This window comes from Pelophylax lessonae, assembly GCF_965119305.1.
Source record: "Pelophylax lessonae genome assembly, chromosome: 6".
In the NCBI taxonomy this organism is placed as follows: Eukaryota; Metazoa; Chordata; class Amphibia; order Anura; family Ranidae; genus Pelophylax; species Pelophylax lessonae.
In genome coordinates, this window is record NC_138773.1 from 179,739,886 (window position 1) to 179,759,353 (window position 19,468).

Below are 19,468 nucleotides of genomic sequence, written 5' to 3' on the forward strand. Positions count from 1 at the left end.
TGTTACTAATGATTGGTTAAATAAATCTGTTAATGGTTTTGCCAGCTCACCACTAAGCTCTTTTAATAATTTTGGGTGTATCTCATCAGTACCCTGTGACTTATTTGTCTTCACTTCAGACAGCAATCTTAGAACGTCTTCCTCTGTAAAGACACATGCATCAAACGATTCATTAGTCATCCTTTCAAGTGGAGGTCCCAGCTGGGAACCTAGGTCCTGACTAGAAAGATTAAAAAACTGATTACCCAGAGCAGGTGTTTTTTGTGCTGCCTAGTCCTACTTCTGGAGGAGGCAATATAACCCAGTAGTTCTGATTTATGAAGCGCGGTGTCTGTCAATGAATGAAAGAGAAATGGGCAAACCCCGACACCCCACCACCTTCACCCCGCCTGTCGGGTGGAGGGGATGACAAGCCCAATAGTGGCGAACGCCAAAATGTTTGTGGAATGCAATGAAATAGTACCAATGTTTACGTTATACTGAAGTGAACTGTTTAAAATCGGTGCACAAATATGGGGCTAAGAGCCGGTTCACACTGGGGCAACTTGTCAGGCGACTTAGTCGCCTGACAAGTCATGCTCCATTCAGTGCAATGGAACCATTCTAATCAGAGCGACTCATTAAAAGGTTGCTGCACTACTTGGGGGCAACTTCGGAGCAGCTTGCATTGACTTCTATTAAAGAAGTCGTTTGCAAGCCATGCTGAAGTCGCGCTGCAGGGGGTGGCTTCAGATTTGGGCAGCTTTGAAGCCGCCCCAGTGTGAACCGAGTCTTACAGTGTCAAGGAAAAAATGTTCCTGGGTTGGTAGTGTCACTAAAAGGAAAACATTTCCCTGCATAAGCGGTGTCATTAAAAGGAAAAAAATGTCCCTACAAAGTAACATCCTCACCCCCAGTATAGAGCTCCTCCCTGCCCCCCCCTTCCCCACAACAAAGCTCATTCTTTATTTCCCCCCACTCCCCCTAGTACGGAGCTTTTCCGCTTGCTCTCAGCTACTTACCAAGTCTTCAGTGCAGGAAGAGCGTATGAGAGGAGGCTGTGCTGTCATGCTGCAAAATAAGGAGCATGAGAGCTCAGCCTTCTGGCAGCTGCTCCTTGAGCATGGAGGATGTGCCCACAGAAGCCAGTACAGGAACATCAGGGAGCACAGGGCTAGTGCCAAAGGTGGCAGTACCACCATGCTTCAGACAAAAAAAGCTCATACTGACAGGAGCGACTGAAGTGTCATTCCTGTCAGCAGGGCTTTTTTGTCCGAAGCAATAAAGCAGGGAAAAGGGACCTGCTAGATAGACCTCCTAGCGCACCCCCCTTCCCCATATACAGTCATGGCATCTGGTGCAAGTGCTCCTTCTCCCTTCTACCTCCCCTCTTGTCCTGCTTCTGAGTGGTTAAGCAAAAGACAATTGGGGGGGGGGGGGGACTGACTATCTAGTCCAAGTAAAGCTGTCCGCCGTGAGCCCACAACAAGACTTATGCCTCGTACACATGTGCAGATCGTCAGCCGAACGATTGGCCGTCTTTTGTCCCCGGGCTGTTGTGTCTGTTGAAAAGTGCAAAAGACTGCACAAGAATTTTGTCCGCCGACTACAGCCGACTGCAGAAGTGATGTCATGTGATGGTTAACTTTCCTTTTTTTTTTTCTTTTCTGAGCATGCCCAGTCTTGCAAATCTGCTGTCGGCCGAATTCTGTATTGACTGGCGAACAATCGGCCGCTCTGGTGTCGGCATACAAAAATTTTAATGCTTGCACGACAGATTCTTTTCGGCCGAAAGTGCGCTGTCGGCTGTCGGAAGCATCATACTAACAAGCCGAAAATCGGCCGATCGGTCGTCGGCTGAATCTTTTCGGCCGACAATCTGCACGTGTGTACGGGGCATTAGGAGCAGAGTTACTTTCTGGAAGATCAACAACATTTTTCTGCAATTGCAGGGAGTAAAGAGATAAAACATGGGGAAATGTGCATGTATTGCAGTTATTGCAGAGATGTACTGCATTTTTCCTCCTTTTCTAAATTTTGTCTTGACATAAGTTTTAAGGAGGGGGAACACTAGAATTCCGGTCAGCTTTTTATTGTAGTCTATTTCTTTGCTGCAGATTTTCCCTCTCTATCTGGTAAAATCTTGTCTCCAGAACAGAATGCAAGGGAAAATCTCTCTAACACGTATAAGATAACACAAGTAAAATCTGACAGGGGTTATAGCACTTCGCCACGCTATTAAAAAAAACAAACAAAACAAAAGAAATAAGGAATTTAGGTATAGATGCACTTTAAAGCAGATTACATTTTATACCTCTGAATTTTGGAATGGTCACCTTTTTCAGTTTAAAACACTTTACTGCGTTCTCTAAATGCATAATTAGTTTTTTTTTAAATTTTAAACTCACGTTTGGGTAAAATATTCAATAAAAAAGGATACCATAATGGTTATATATGCAGAACAATGAAGAAAAAAAAAAGAATAAATAGGAGATCTCTTCCAAAAACAAAGCAATTATGTGGAAGTAAATTTATTGCACAATACAAAAAAACATGCTGGGAAATGAAATGTGAATAAAAGAAATGTAAAAAAAAAAAAAAAGTAGTAGAATTGTACAATACAGAACTTATATACACAAGTATTGAAAAGCTTTTCAACAGAAATGTACAAAGTACAGAACTTTATAAGCAACTTGAATATCAAGACAATTTAAAAGACAAAACAGAAAGCCATATACAACAAACTATGCCAATAAAAAAAACAACCATAAGCTCTTTGGTATGCTATCTATATATGATATATATACGGTAAATGATCTTTGGTCTGCTACCTCTTTGGTGAACAGAAATAACACTTATAGTTTCCACCTTTTAGTAAACAACCAAAGTGTAGACCTAGGCCTTTCAATCAAGCCCTCTAAGTAATATTACAACAAAATGTGTACTTTCTCTTTTAGTTTGAAAACGAAGTTACTGCAATGCATAGTGCTACACATAATGTGAATGACACCCCAGTGCACCTTTCCAGAGAACCTGCTTTGCAGAACACTGCAATTTACGATAACTTACTGTCAGTGCGTACAAAAAAAAAAAAAAAAAATACTACAGATCCAATTTTAGTTCCATTATGGTGTGTTAGGTAGCTCATTCAAGGGGCTGTCTTAACGCAACACACATCAATGTGTTTGCATTAAGCACACTGCAATGGAGTCTAAACATGTTAACCTAAATGAGACACTGGCTTACACGGGGAGTTGTATTGGATGGGACCCCACAGCTGATAAATTTTCTTTACTTTTTCTTTTTTTTTTATAAAAGAGTAGAATTAATGGAAATTTTAAGACTGGCCATAGATAATCAGATTTTCTTTCCATCCACCACAGGTGGAAGAAAAGAAAATCGCTTGATTTCCCAATTAACACAGTCAGTGTTGATGGGGTAATTCCTCCAGCTGCACTACTGTATTCTTCCAGCAGGGGGCACAGGGAGCCTTCCCGGCTAGCAGAATACAATGGTTACGGCTAGCCTCTATAGACTCTGGCAGTAACCATATGTAGAAAAATCCGATATGCTGGTTGTACCCAAGTTGATTAATCAACTTGGGTACAATCAGCCTGCCCATACATGGGTACATGGATCAAAATTCATACGTTCCTGCTGAATTTCGAGCCATGTATGGCTGACTTAGAGATATAGATATATATATATCTATATCGAAACACAGATAAAGCAGTGGTTTTACTAGGTAAAATGAATTCAATGCATCACTTTCAATGCAGAGGATGTTTAGAGTATACTAAACACTCTGTACAATTAGGTGACAAAAACCATTTTCTAATAATCTTCTTTTTTTGTTTGTATTTTGCCTGCAGAAAGTGTTACTCTATCTTTTTAAAGATGTTTTTGAAAATACAATGACTTTCTAAGCCAGAGCAATGCACAGTTTACCTTTTAAAGCGTGTTTCCACTTTTGCAGTCAAATATGATAAAACTCAATTACACGTTTGTTATGTGTTCCCATTCACGCAGCATGCCTATTTTTTTTTCTCTATTATTTCCTACCTTTGAGAGGTTTCTCAGGAGGTGGGGTTATGGCTGAGCAAAGTTAAAAATGTTAGAGTGAGCCTGTCCCAAGTCTGTCCTAAATAACATACAGCGCAAGAAGCCCACTCTATGCACCTTAACACTTTATTGGGACAATACTCAAATCTAGTTGCAATTGATAATGAAGATTTGCCTGCACAGTACAAACAGGGTCAATTATGGCAAATACCCCCTCATAAATAAAAAGGTAAGCTAATTTTTTTTTAAATTCTGCTATGTGAATAGGGACATGTAACAAATATAAAGTTGGCTTTATCCCAAAAGTGAAATCCCCAAAAGTGGAAATAAATAATTTAACTAGTAGTCATTACTGACTAAGAACAAGTATGGAGATAAGGCTATATAATTTTTATTTTATTTTAGTGATTAAAAGCCTTGTAGAGTGTATTGCATGTTCAAGTCAAGTTTGTCTAGAACAAATACAGATGCATATACTCTATTACACTTACTAGTTAAGACTTCCCTTGTACTGTCCAATCTACAAGCTATACAACTGCACCAAACAAATTTTTATCAGTATTAGGAAGTGAAGAAGTTGCAAGCGATAACACTGCATATGTTGGAAAATCTGAGTAATCACTAAAAAAAGGATTTTATTTTTCCTGTTCAATTTCTTGTGTTCATCTGAACTATAACACTATTTAAAAAAAAAATAATAATAATAAAATTTAGGGGCAATTAAAAATGAATAGATGCTTGTCTAGGTGGTCCAGATCACCAAGCTGCATTGCAACGACGTGACACTTTCCTGCACCGTTTATTATTTGAAGAGCAGAAACATGCAATATTAAAGGATGAGTTCACCTTTGGGAACATGTTCCACCTGTTTCTGTGACAGCAGCTCGGGGATCTTCTCGCCGTACCTGCTGTCACTATTTGAAAAAGAGCGCGGCTATGCGGGGCTCCGCCCACATGGCTGCGTCATTTATTGACAAAGTTCTGTGAGTGAATGAATGAACTACAAGTACCCACAGCCTTTGCGCTTGTCTGCTTGTAGTTCTCAATTAACTATCATGGTGCTGTTGAATGCTCAAGGTAGTTACTTGATTTTTCCTCTCTGTGAAACTGCCTGCCCATATGATGTATGGGCACACAGCTTACACTGATAGTCTGTAGGAGTCCTTCCAGGCTCCTAAAAAAAATAAAAAAATCACACACTTGCAGCCTTCTTGGAAGACCCCAAATGAAAGAATGCTTTAGAAGATGTTGGAGAGATTATAGATCCTAGTTGGCCTGGAAACGCCTCTGAACCGCTGACTCCATCAGCAAGAGCTTAAGTCTGATGCCAATTACAGAAGGCTAATATAACTACAACTAGAAGCAGATGGCCTATAACAGATGTCACCTGGCAATTAACACGCCAGCTAATACTAACCAATTTGTTTGTAGGTCATTTTTTTGTGATGTTTCTAACAATATATGTAATTTAAAAAAAAACATTAAAAACAAGCATGAAACCCAAGGTAAATTTTCGATCATAAATAAAATGTAGACAGGTTTTCTGTAACACAAAATATATTTAACAGATCTTTACTAAAACAATGATTTATTGTTATTAATCCTTACCTATCTTGTTGTTTAGTTTACTAGCAGCAACATGTCCAGACTGTACCATGTTACTGAAAAAGGGATTCTACCCTCTGCACGTCACATGATTCTTGTGTCCTTGAAAATATATCCGAGACATCCAATGTACTCCCTGACCTTAGAGTCCTCAAGACCGCACATCCCCTATAAATACTACAAACATCAGAAGAATGCAGACTTTAAATGACATGTGTCACACATAACCGGCTAACATTTTTTTATGAACAAGCTTGAGACGCTTGTAGCCGTATTCGTGCACTTGAAATAAGCACAACCAAGTACTGTCCATTGTATTTTTTTTTTTTTTAATTACACTAACATCCACATTTTTAGGTAAAGCTTTTGGGGTGTACTCACTTTTTCCAGGTTCAAGCAACACCCATTGATTGGACCTTAAAGCAGGGGGTACACTGCAAAAGCTTGTCCTTAAAACTTGGAAGTTGGTGCAAAAAAAAAAAAAAAAAGTATCACGGACACTACTTAATTGTTCTTGTTTCATTTATGAACAAGAATTGTCCTTATTTTTAATACGACTGTCCTTAAAGAACTGATCAGTGTTCTTCTGGGCAAAGTGCAAATATTCAAATGGTTAAAAACGCAATTTTGATTTTAAGGCGTTAATTCGTTTTGGTGAATGGTTTGGCTCCTCTGTAGCGCATTTATTACTATTAATGAGAAAAATTTTTTGTTGAGAGAAGGTGACAAAGTCAACCCTATAAAGGACAGATTTCTGTCCGGTACCACATCCTGTAAAGCTAGAGGACTTTAAAAAAAGGTACCTTAAAAGCACATATAGTGCGATTTTAATATGCAATTTATGGCGAGACAATCCACCACCCAACTGCAGCAGGGTGGACAGATAAGTGCGACTATTGGGGAATTCTAGTGTTCCTATATAGATAGAGCTATATGTATATGTCTAATGCCGGTTAAAAAATCTTTTACTTGTATGAATTTAATAAATACTTTTCTTGCACAATAAAATCGCACTAAATGTGCTTTTGGGCTCAGTTCATATTAGTGCGATGGCAGACATCACATGTGATTCGGAGCGCACTGCTCTGAAAATCACATGCGATGCGAATTCAGCCATACAGATAGTATGGCTGAATTTGCATCTGAATCGGCACAAACACGCACAGGACCCTTTTTTGGGTCTGCAGCAGAATCTGATCGCACGGTGGTTCACACTTATGCGATCCGATTCATGTCCGAATGTCAGTTCGCACTGCGATATGTGGACTGATCTAGGGGTGTCATTAACTTTGAATTGACACCCCCTGTGATTCGCCTATGGCAGTGTGAACTGCCTGCGTTGGGAATGCGAAGCGGGAACCCGCAGTAGATTTGCAGGGTTCCCGCATCGCATAAGTGTGAACCAGGATTTAAGGTGCCTTTAGAGTCCTCTATCTAGTTTGTTAGAAACACCTTATTACTATTATTGGCTGTGTTTGGGTTAATTTTTGTAAGCAGCTTTAGCAAAATTATAAATAATTTTACTCAGTTTTTCAGTTGGACCCTCCAGTCTCCTCCTCCCTATCCATCTGGTGAATCGGATCAGATGACAATCGGGTGTAAACGGACAGGCGGTCTGTTTACATCCCACCGCTCATAGAGAAGAGTGGGCTGTGTGTCTCCTACATCCCACCGCTCAGAGAAGAGTGGGCTGTGTGTCTCCTACATCCCACAGCTCATAGAGAAGAGTGGGCTGTGTGTCTCCTACATCCCACAGCTCATAGAGAAGAGTGGGCTGTGTGTCTCCTACATCCCACCGCTCATAGAGAAGAGTGGGCTGTGTGTCTCCTACATCCCACAGCTCATAGAGAAGAGTGGGCTGTGTGTCTCCTACATCCCACCGCTCAGAGAAGAGTGGGCTGTGTGTCTCCTACATCCCACCGCTCATAGAGAAGAGTGGGCTGTGTGTCTCCTACATCCCACCGCTCATAGAGAAGAGTGGGCTGTGTGTCTCCTACATCCCACAGCTCATAGAGAAGAGTGGGCTGTGTGTCTCCTACATCCCACAGCTCATAGAGAAGAGTGGGCTGTGTGTCTCCTACATCCCACAGCTCATAGAGAAGAGTGGGCTGTGTGTCTCCTACATCCCACAGCTCATAGAGAAGAGTGGGCTGTGTGTCTCCTACATCCCACCGCTCAGAAGAGTGGGCTGTGTGTCTCCTACATCCCACCGCTCATAGAGAAGAGTTGGCTGTGTATCTCCTACATCCCACCGCTCATAGAGAAGAGTGGGCTGTGTGTCTCCTACATCCCACCGCTCAGAGAAGAGTGGGCTGTGTGTCTCCTACATCCCACCGCTCATAGAGAAGAGTGGGCTGTGTGTCTCCTACATCCCACCGCTCATAGAGAAGAGTTGGCTGTGTATCTCCTACATCCCACCGCTCATAGAGAAGAGTGGGCCGTGTGTTTCCTACATCCCCACGCTCATAGAGAAGAGTGGGCTGTGTATCTCCGCTCCGCTTACACGGACCAGCCTATTCGCCTGCTCAGCAGGGATCACCAGACAGATTCCCCGCAGAGGGGGCAGACTCCAACTGAGACTGGCCATTGTGGAAGGGGCCTTACTTGTACCTTCAAAATTGAGATAAAACAAGTCTCAAACTTTCTGAAACATACTATTATTATAGGTAGTGCACAAGTTTGCTAAATATATCATTTTTTTAAATGTGAAACATCAGGAAAAAATATTTTTTGAAGGATACTCTAGTAAAATAAGTTGCCTCTAATGAGAAGAATCATATGTGTTCAGTGGTTCTGCTAAAAATAGTAGTTAATTTCTGGCCAAATACTGCAGGCAGCATTATTTAAAGGGCTGCGACGGACAGTTCTGGCTAGTGGACAATGCAAGGTCTGTGCTTTTCCCTCTCCCGTTCATTTCCCTTCATCCATTCAGGAAGCACCTTGTATTCTAGTATTCAAGGTGTGCTGTAAATGGACTAGGGGAGAAGAGAGGCGAGTAATGGCAGGATCTCCCCTCGTCTATTTACAGCACACCTTGTATTTAGTAAACACAATACAAGGCTTTTCGCAAACTGACTAGGAAAAAGAAAAAAGGGAGAATGAACGTGATCTTTCACTGTACTTCAGCAGGAACTGTCAGTGCCGGGGTCACATTATGCGATGCGGGAAGGCTGCGAATTCGCAGCCTGTTCCCGCATCACAAACGCACCCTTGGCAGTTCACACTGCCATATGCGATACGCTGGGGGGTGTCAATGAAATGTTAACGACACCCCCAGTTTGATCGCATATCGCAGTGCGATCTTTACAGTTCGCACAGGATCGGATCGCACAAGTGTGAACCACTGTGCGATCCGATCCTGATGCGGCTGAAAAAAAGGGTCCTGTGCGACTTTGGTGCGGGTGCAGTGCGAATTTAGCCATACAGTGTATGGCTGAATTTGCACCGCACAGCCGATCACATGTAATGAAGGAGCAGTGCGCATCGATATTACATGCGATCGCCGCAGCCGCAAGAGTGTGAACCAGCACTCAGTCTAGTGCTGTCTGCAGTATTTGGCTAGAATGAGACATTTTTACTGTAAGGAGCAACACTGAGGATAAAGTTATAATCAGAGGTACAGAGCATTCTTCAAAAAATGTTTTTTCCCTTTAGTGAACTCTTTAAAATAGAATATAAAAATGTATAAATTATTATAATGTAAGCATTTAAAATGATGAATTATGCCTATGGCAAGTGCCTAATGTGGCAAGACTGGTAGGTACTGAGCACCTGCTAAAAGAGTGCTGGAAACTATGTAGCAGAGCTGCATGATTAATCGTTAAAAAAAAAAAAAAAAAAAATTGCGATCTCGATTCAACCCCCTTACAATCTTAATCCAGCATTTCCACAATTCATGTAACAGTGCAGAACCGTTCTCTGCTCAGAGCGTTCAAAAAAAAAAAAAAAACACAAACAGCTGGAAAACTTTATCACAACTTTATCACAACAATGCTCAGTGCTGAGAGATAAAATAGAAACATTGTATCATTTCGTTCTTTTAGATCAAAGGGATGAACTTCGGTCTGTAGTTTAACCACTTAAAGACCAAGCCTTTTTCTGACACTTGTTGCTTACAAGTTAAAAATCAGTATTTTTTGCTAGAAAATTATTAGAACCACCCAAACATTACATATTTTTTTAGCAGAGACCCAAGAAAATAAAATGGCGGTCGTTGCAATATTTTATGTCACACTGTATTTGAGCAGTGACCTTTCAAATGCATTTTTTTGGGGGGAAAAATACACTTCAATTAATTAAAAAAAAAAAAAAAAAACTAAACAGTAAAGTTATTTGAATTTTTTTTTTGTGTATTGTGAAAGATGATGTTACACCGAGAATTGTCATCTTTATTTTAAGCAAAAAAAATTGTGATTCTCATTTTATCCAGAATCGTGCAGCTCTACTATGTAGTTATTAGACCGCTATAATAAATATCGAAAACTGGACATTACCACAAGCTGGCTAGCCCATATACCTGAAAAGGTCACTGCTAGCGCTCAGGTAAGAAATGGTACTGGATCAAAAAAACATAAACACACACAGCTCACTGAAGGCAAAGTAAAAGGTTACCATTAGCCAGAGAAATAATAAGATCCGTACTTGCAGAGGATGTTCACCTGTTACTTTGCCCAAGGGCAATAGTAAGTACTGGTTTCCTTCAAGGGCCTATACACAAACCCTAGCAAACAAAATTCTCCCTTAACAGGTTACAAGAGGAAAATGCAGATACCTGCATTTCATTGCTTATGGGTCCCATACACCAAAATACAGACACGCTGTTTTTTCGGTTTCCACAGTATTTATATAAAAAGAAAAAAAAAAAAAATCAACAAAAAAACTCTTACATTCACCTGTAGTAATCTAATCAGCTGCAGCACCCAAAGTGTTAATCCACTTTACTAAACCACATGTAACAAAATATACAGCACTTAAATACTTACAATCATTGATTGGTGCAAGTAAATATAAACTGTGATATCCAACGACAATGATCAAAACAATGTGTGTATAAAATATATAAAAATATGGAATACCATTGAAATAGTCCAAACTAACACTACTGCACAATTATCAATAATAGTCCAATAAAACAGAACTCAAACACTGATTATTTTTCCTTATGCTGCTGGCTTTAGTAAATAGATAATAAGTAAATAGGATATATTTTCCTTTTAACTTTTTTTTTTTACTTTTTAACATTTCTTGTTTTTGGATATCACAGTTTATAAACACTTGCACCAATCAACGATTTTAAGTATTAAGGCCCCTTTCACACATGCGGACCGTACAGAACCGCCTGTCAGTTTTTCAGGCTAATCTGAACAGATGCCCAATGCATTTCTATGGGGCAGCGGATGTCCGCGGAGACATGTCCACTGACATCCGATCCGATCCTGTCCGGCAAATCTGGACGGATGGGAACCCTATTTTCCATCCGTCCAGCGGATCGGATGAGAACAGACAGGCGGTCCGTTCTCATCCGATTCCCCATAGAGGAGAGCGGGGATCTGACACCTCCGTCTCCGCACACAGAGCCGTCATCCGCCTGCTCAGCGGGGGAACGACGGATCAATCCCCCGCTGAGCAGCACGGCTCCATCGACGGAACGGAGCCGTGCGAAAGGCGCCTTAGGCACAGTAGATTTTGTTACTTGTAGTATTTAATAATTTGAAAGGCAGCACAAATGTTTAAATAAAGCTAATTTAGGAAAACATCTGCCATCAGGTCCTGGTCAAAGAGAAATGAAGGCACACTCCAGAAAAATGACACTAAGGATGAACAGCATTTCTTTAGTCTTCCATAGTTGTACATGATCCTCAGTAATTTGCTTACTCTAATTTACATAAAGACAGTAAGCTCTTTACAGAAGCAGCAGCAAGTCACATAGAGCATACTGGAGGACAGCCAGTATCATCTAGCTCTTTCCTTCCCAGCCTGATTGCCCTTGGTTCACCCATTTTTATTCATTCAATCATGGAAGTTCAAAATCGCATGTGGGCCTAAGAACATCCTCTGCTCCAGACGGACTCCCACATATGAAGGCATTCTTTAATTTGTATAACTCTTCCCAAGAGGCAGATCATGTTCTGCATCAGGACTGGGGGCTCTTGAGAGAAGTACCGAGGCAGGGTGCTGTGATGTTTTAAGGCAACAATGTACAGCAGGGATATGCAAAGTGTAGCCCTCCAGATGTTGCAGAACTACATGTCCCATGACACAAAGCAAGACTGACAGCCACAAGCATGACACCCAGAGGCAGAGGCATGATGGGACTTGTAGTTTTGCAAAAGCTGGAGGGCCACAGTTAGCATATCCCTGATGTAGAGAAACCTGCTAGCCCCTCCCACTAGCCATGATCTGCCTGCATTGCATGGAAATATACAGAGACTATTGATGTGAGTGCGTCTAAAATAAGGTATGTGAGGAAAATGGAAAATGTCATTAGAATGTTAATGAGTGGTGGAGGAACCTGAAATATAAGCAAACTAAACATCAGATTACATTTCAGTTGTAAATTCTGAGAAAATTCTATAAATCAAATAAGGGGTTCAAAATAGTATGCTATACGTTGCTTACGGTTTGTCATTTACGTAAACAGAAAACTCCTTTCATTGTCATTATGTTGTAGAGTTAGATTGCTGGTCTCTCCATGAGAGCAGTGGTCCTCTAGAGCTACCTGATATACCCCATGCTTACATAAGAAAATATTGGGGTTGATTAACTAAAGGCTGTTCACTTTGCAAGTTCAGTTGAACTAATTTCCCCCAGAGCTTAGAGCCTAATGTGGTGAAGTTCTTGACAATTCCCATCACTCAATCATGTGTAAGCAAAAATGCTGTGTTCTTTTTTTTCTATTTTCCCTGCACCTGATTGGGTATTCTTTAAAAAGTGAAGCTTTACCGTATTCTCTAAAATTGAGTGCAACTGCACTTGAAAAGTCTTTTAGGGCCTTTAGTAAATCAACCCCACAGTATTTAATCATGAATTAGCAGCCCCATATGTGAAATGTTTGGACTACCACAATCCTTATTTATGTAAGGACCTGAACCCAAATATAGAAAATCCTTGTTCAAAGAAGTGAATTCTTTACAGAAGAGGGTTGCATGGCAAAGAATATTACCAAGAGGATTTACCAATTTGAAAAGCCTGAATATGACAATAGATTAAAATACATTTTTTTTTTTTTAGTTTTATATAAAGTGAAATTTAAGGCACTTTACGACTAGCAAATGTTCAATGTTTCCTAAGGGCTCTTTCCAATCAGGTCCGCCTGTCAGTCTTTCAGATGGTTCCATGCAGCTCTATGGGCAGGATAATGTAAATTGACTTGTGCCAGCTTACACCCGTCTACCTCTGAGTCTGTCCAGGTAATTGAACAATATAAAAAAAAAAAAAAACACAGAAAAATGACTGTGCTCTTTTTCATCTTTCTGGACCTAAATGTGACAAATATCAGATAGCCTGATTGAAATCGGACACATCGGTTTACATTTGGCCATCCATACTGAACAGGCAAGAATATTTAAAAAAAAAAAAAAAAAAAACGTCCGCTAACGGATTCCCCTTCTGAACAGAGCGGTGCAGCTCCATATGAAAGAGCCCTATTAGCGTAGGCAGTTTGCTGGCCTGGAATTGCACTTTAAATGTAAATATTAAATAGGGGCTATGTACAAAACTTATATTTAACAAAGAACAAATCTAAACAGATCAGTTCTTCACCTCATTTCAAACTCTGTCTACTAGCCACTGCCATCTTTTTAGCATCTGGCATGAAGCAATGTAAACATCAAAATTAACTGTAGAGGTGCATTTTCCAAAGTATTATCAAAAAATTTTTAATCAGTTTTTCTATGTGTATATATATATATATATATATATGATATATAGGTGTGTATGTGTATATGTATGTATGTATAGATTGTGTGTGTACTTCTATATTTTACATACATACATATATAGACATGCAGACGGGCAGACTATGCATAAATTATATATATGCACACACACACACACCTGCATACACTGTACATGTTTGTATATACAGGCATGTATATATACCGATCAGCCATAACATTATAGCCACCGACAGGTAAAGTGAATAACATTAATTATCTCGTTAAAATGACATCTGAAAGTGGGTGGGATATATTAGGCAGGGAGTGAACATGTTGTCCCTGAAGGTGATGTTTGGAAGTGGAAAAAAAAATGGGCAAGCATAAGAATTTGAGCGACTTTGACAAGGGCCAAATTGTAATGGCTAAATAACTGGGTCAGAGCAACAGGTTACAGTGGTTGGTCATAATGTTATGGCTTTTGAAAAGAAAGGAAAAAAATATATATTATATTATAATACACACACACACACACACCTTAGATAAAAACATTTTTGCATATAAGGCAGGGCATGTTCTACAAATATGGTATGAAATAAGCTTACAAAAGCTTTGAAATACTGCTCACAATGGATAAATTACAATATTGGAACTGCCTAAGCTGGCTTTCTTGTAGCCGTAGTGCATGGTTATAACAAAGTTGTTAAATACTGCATGAATTTGCAGCAGTGCAGCAATCTAGGACCCACTACTATAAAAGGCACCATGATTTTTTTAGAGAAAAGCACTTAAATCCATAAACAGGCATGAATGATATAAGCTCATTCCAGTTTTGCTTTACAGCAAAGATGCAATGTAAAAGTAAAATCGAAATAAATAGCAGTATAAAGGGAGGAACTTTTTACGCATCATGCATACAATGAAGAATGTTGCTGTAAAACTACAGCCAGTGCACTTAGTTTCTGTCTCCCAGGCTTTCCATTCTATACACTATGGTTGTTGATGAATCCTCGTTTGATTCTGGTGACACTTTTTTCCATACTGTATCTTTAAGTGCAAGTTCCTGCTGCAGATGTTCATAGTCCAGAGGTCCATATAAAAGTTGGTTCTTCAAGTAACATACATAATTGATTAGTTAATAAAATTATCAATACTAAAATAAAAAAATATAAAACAATGGGGTCGGTGGCAAACACATTTGTTAGATCCAACAAGCACAAGCAAGGTTACTGCAAAGCAAAAGGCTAGTGCTTTACCTTTGCAAAAAATGACAAGCAAACAGCACAAGAAATTGGTGCCAGGTGCACAAACATCAAAAATGCCTTGTTACCTTGACAGGTTTAGCCAAAGCCAATTCAATTATTCCTTTATAACATACATATAGGACTCTTTATCATTAGTGTACAGAAGCAGAAACAATGTGGCTTTAACAGTGTTTGTAAAATGAGAACATGAATTGTCTACTCTACAGTGTTTGTAGCTAGTGAACAATCAATCATAGAATTTGCAGGTGCACAATTTATTTTTATGTGAAATATGGCTGCTGAAAAGCAAAGGCTTATGTTAAAGAATTTTTAAAGGCTAAGTTTACCTTTCTGAACATGTTAAACGCTTAACTATGGTGTAACATGTTCATCACACGCCTTCTCTCCCCCTCCATGTGACAGTGGGCAGAGGTACCTCTCCCCGCAGCCACTGTCACAATTTTGAAAACAGCACGTCCGTGCAGGGCGCCACCCACATGGCTGAGTCTTTTATTCACAGTTTCCTGTGAATGAACCGACTACAAGTACTGTCTTTCATTGTGGCTAATGGCTTGTAGTTGTCAATGAACTGGGATGGTGCTGGTGAGCGCTCTCCTAGTTCATTGATCTTCCTGCTCTCAAGTAATGGACTGCCCATATTGGAGGTACTGTCAGACAGCTAAGCTGAGAGTCTGCAGGAGCCTGGCATTGCACCTGCAATTTGCTGATTGTGGGTGCAATGCGCTATAGGCTCCTTAAAAAAAAAGGCTCCTTAGATAAAAAAAAAAAAATGTGCATTTGTTATTTTTTTTCAAAAGGTGAACACATCCTTTAAAAATACTCACGCGAGATTCCCATAGACCTGGTTCCCTTGGATTAGTTATTGTAATCATAAGGATGAAGACCTATCCCTTTTCTATTCTAAACTTTTTGATTAAGGTAAATTGTGGGGATGTAAATATGGGAACTTTCTTACTTTTGAAAGCAAAATACTCCAGGGCCGCTATCCTTGCTTCAAATACCAGTGAATTTCTAAGTGCATACAGGCAGTAATGGGCAGGGATGACGATCCCGCCTTTAAGGCCCGTACACACGATAAGAAAATCTGTAGGGAAAATTAGTCCGAGGACCGATCTGTCGATTTTAGGATTGTTAGTATGGTGCTTTTCGACAGCTGACTCTGACTTTTCGGCTAAATCCTGTATAATAATATAATTTTTGTCGTCCGTCAAAACAACGTCTGATTTTCGTATCATCAGTACAGATTTCGACAGAAAAAAAATCTTAAGAGCAAGACTAGGCATGCTCAGAGACGAAAGAACACATACAAAACAATCCAACACATGACATCACTTCTGAAGTAGAATTCTGTTGTACGGTAAAATTCGTATGAAAATAACCTCTTCACTTTTCACATCAGACTAGCATGAAACCACAAAAAACGGACGACAGATCGTTCGATAATCTGATCGTGTGTACGGGGCTTTAGTCTTCTCTCATTAACCTGTACAATGCTCTCAGCTGAGGTACACACATTTTATCGACTAGGTTTTTTAATTTTTATTAGTCTGCTATACACAGTATATCTATCTATCTATCTATCTATCTATCTATCTATCTATATATATATATTTGTCTGTGTGTGTGTGAATGGAAAGACTATCATTATACACATTATGATTCCTGGGCTTATATTATAATGTGAACTTTCCACAGCTAAAACTTGCTAGTGCATCTACAAAAATAAATTTATAGATGATCCTATGTGCTGTTAGTTTAGAGTAGGGGTCTTTTTTTTCTTTTAAAAGTATATTAGTAAACTGGATATCCATCCTATGAAATAATGACTATCTGTAAAAAGTTTGTGTGCCTTTGATCTCCTCCAATAATATTTTTTTTTACCTTTCATATTAAGTTGCAGAACAGTTCATATTTTTCACTGCTACTTAATTTCTACTGTACTGGCTCACAATATATGTTCCAGTGTAAAATAAACTTAAATTAAGAAAAAAAACATCAGATTTACCACCACAAACATGGTGCACATTTCCGATAATATTCCATTGTTAAAAAGGAACCATGCAATATCAACCTTTTCATATATGTACACCATATACCTCCTCTAATTTAAACAATCTCTTTAAATACTTCATCCCACAATATTGAACATGCCACATACTGTTTTGGGTCCATCACTATTATAATCTGTTGGGTGTCCATATTTATGTAATGTCTTGTATATTTAGCAATCAGGTGCATAGAGTTATATACAGTTCTAGATCCATACATTTTCATTGTATCTACTAAAATAGTCTTTACACACAGTACTGTGATATCCTACATCAATACTGTATTATGATGTCTAATGAATTAGCAGTAAAGTCATACTAAAATGGATTGGGGTTTATATTCATCTGCAGCTCAAATGACATTTGAATTTAGGTCACACGTTTTCCTTATCTTAGAGAAAAACAGCAAACTGTCTCCAGCAGGGCCGGATTAAGAGCATCACGGTCTTGGTGCTGAGGATTTTGAAGGGCCTTAAGGGCCGTGCCTTGGCATGCACCCAGAGGAGGAAGGGTGCAGCCATGCATGACTAATTCAACATGGGATGCTGTCTCTGAAGCCCATAAACACATCCATGCATCGGCAACTGTCCCTCCTTGTCAGGCCTTCGCTCTGTGTGGGGAGGTTCTGAGGGTGCTGCCTGGGGAAGCGAGCATAGAAGCCAGACTTCTGTGTTTACAAGTGACAGAAGAGCGGTCACAGTGAATATGGCCAACCCGGGGCCTATATAAAAGGTAGGGGCCTGGAGCTGCAGCTCCAATAGCCCCTACGTTAATCTGGCCCTGGTCTCCAGTAGCACTGTCCTAGGAAAAGCTGACGGGCTTGTTTTGCACAATGAAGAAAATAACCAGTGTTCCCCGTTAGCTTGCTTCATGTATAAACCTAAAATTTCAACAATGAGTCAATTTCCAATTTTTTTAAATCAAGTGTAGCGGTCAGCATTTTGGTTTCTTATATTTAAAATTTTCTAACACTGAGGGCCACATTGCAGAAAGTATTAAAGCAGTCAGTCAGGATAGCAAACAAGGATGCAATATTAAACTTACCCGTTGGTCACCTCCTTCTCTACGTGGGTCGAGTTTCTTTGCAAAGTGCCTTAAATTGTCATAATTATGAAAATTGCAAAGTCCTACCAAGTCCTGTAAAAACAAAGGAAACGTTTGTTTTCTGCAACTTTTTAAAAAGCAAGGGAGGCAAATTATGGCTATTTTGTAAAAAAAATACTGCTCTTAGGAGTTAAAAGTAGAACTAAAGGCAACATTTGTTTTTCATTTTGGATAGAGCAAGGAAGATTTATAACCAGTCTGATTTTTTTGCACCATCTGTGTCCCATTACAGAGACTTACCTTCACCTCCTGTGCCATAGCCAAAACAAGAAGTGAGAGGACATCCCTACAAAGAGAATTCATTGGGGACTCCTAGGTCATCAGAACTAGTATCCTCATTGGAAGATTTCCCATTCATTACTTTTCTGGGGACAACCCAAAGTTTGGGGTTTTCTGTTACTTTCACATCCAATGATAATGGTAAACAGGACAAATAAATAGGGTGAATCTCCCCAATGGGGTGGTTGAATACATGTGACTCGCTCTCTCTCTCTAAAGTAGAAAAGGATGTCATAAGCCTAAACATCTACAGGGTTTCATTACACACCTGACAAAACTGGATACCGCGGACACTATTTCCCAACTTATCCAGGGGAGGAGACCAACACATAATGCCCATAACATTGGGAACCACAAGAAGGATCCCTCCAGCAACTCCAGATTTTGCGGGAAGGCCAACCTGCGAGAGACCAAAGAAAGCATTTGAGTACACTGATAAGATACCTCTGACATACATACATACATACATTGATAAGATGTTCAAAAGTTCTATAGAGCCTGATCAAATCTTTATATCTATCACTGTGACAAAAGAGACAATCCGGTGGCAACTTCAGCCAAATGGTTCGAAAGTCAGAACATTTTTTAACTTAATGCATTCCCAGCATTAAGGTAAAAAACCTCCCACTACTTGTTCTAGCCACCACCCCCACCCACCAAATACCCGTCTCCACTCACGATCCAGTGCTGTCCTGTCTGCAGCAGCACTGCTCCCTCTTCCTCTTTTCACAGGAGACTCAGAGCAGCGGGAGCCCTATGGCTTAGTAAAATCCAATGAGGAAGGAGAGAAGGGCATGGCCAAGCCACGGTGTGCGTTTCTATGAACACACACAGCCCAGCTTGGGAGCGTGCCTGCATGGGTGCCCCATCAGGACTCTGTACAATATCATTGCACAGTGAAGGAAAGTGTAACCTCTTTTATATTTTATAGCAAAATAAATCAAACGCGATTATCATTCTATTAGTCCAATAGAAATTGGGGGTGGGGGAAGGGGGCACTGAAAAAGACAGTTTGGAAAGGAATGAGTGCTGGCATGCTGGCACACAAATCTCATAATCTCACAAATTATAGGAAACAGACAGCTTATAGCAGTAGCTAGAAGTAGCATGTATATCAGGGGTATCCAGAATGCAGCACAAGACCGCTATGAATGTGGCCCAATGAAAAATCTTATACGTACTTAAAAATGTTGATTTTTTCAGGGGAATTGTTTTGTAAAAATGTGTTTACACTTAGTGCTGGTTCACACTG

The 19,468-nt window shown here is 39.9% G+C and overlaps 1 protein-coding gene across 3 annotated transcripts in view; it reads right to left on the reverse strand.

Moving 5' to 3' along the window:
- Positions 1–19,468, reverse strand: part of GLS (glutaminase) — a 195,120-nt gene that overhangs the window by 61,755 nt on the left and 113,897 nt on the right. For 2 of the 3 annotated variants that reach the window (XM_082260717.1, XM_082260719.1), the window contains exons 13-14: positions 18,485–18,616; positions 17,878–17,970 (exon numbers count right to left, since the gene is read on the reverse strand). In XM_082260717.1, coding sequence (XP_082116843.1) covers positions 17,878–17,970; positions 18,485–18,616 — 225 coding nt within the window. Of the gene's footprint in view, positions 1–14,072; positions 14,629–17,877; positions 17,971–18,484; positions 18,617–19,468 lie in introns of those variants that run through there. The other variant, XM_082260718.1, reaches the window with a different exon arrangement.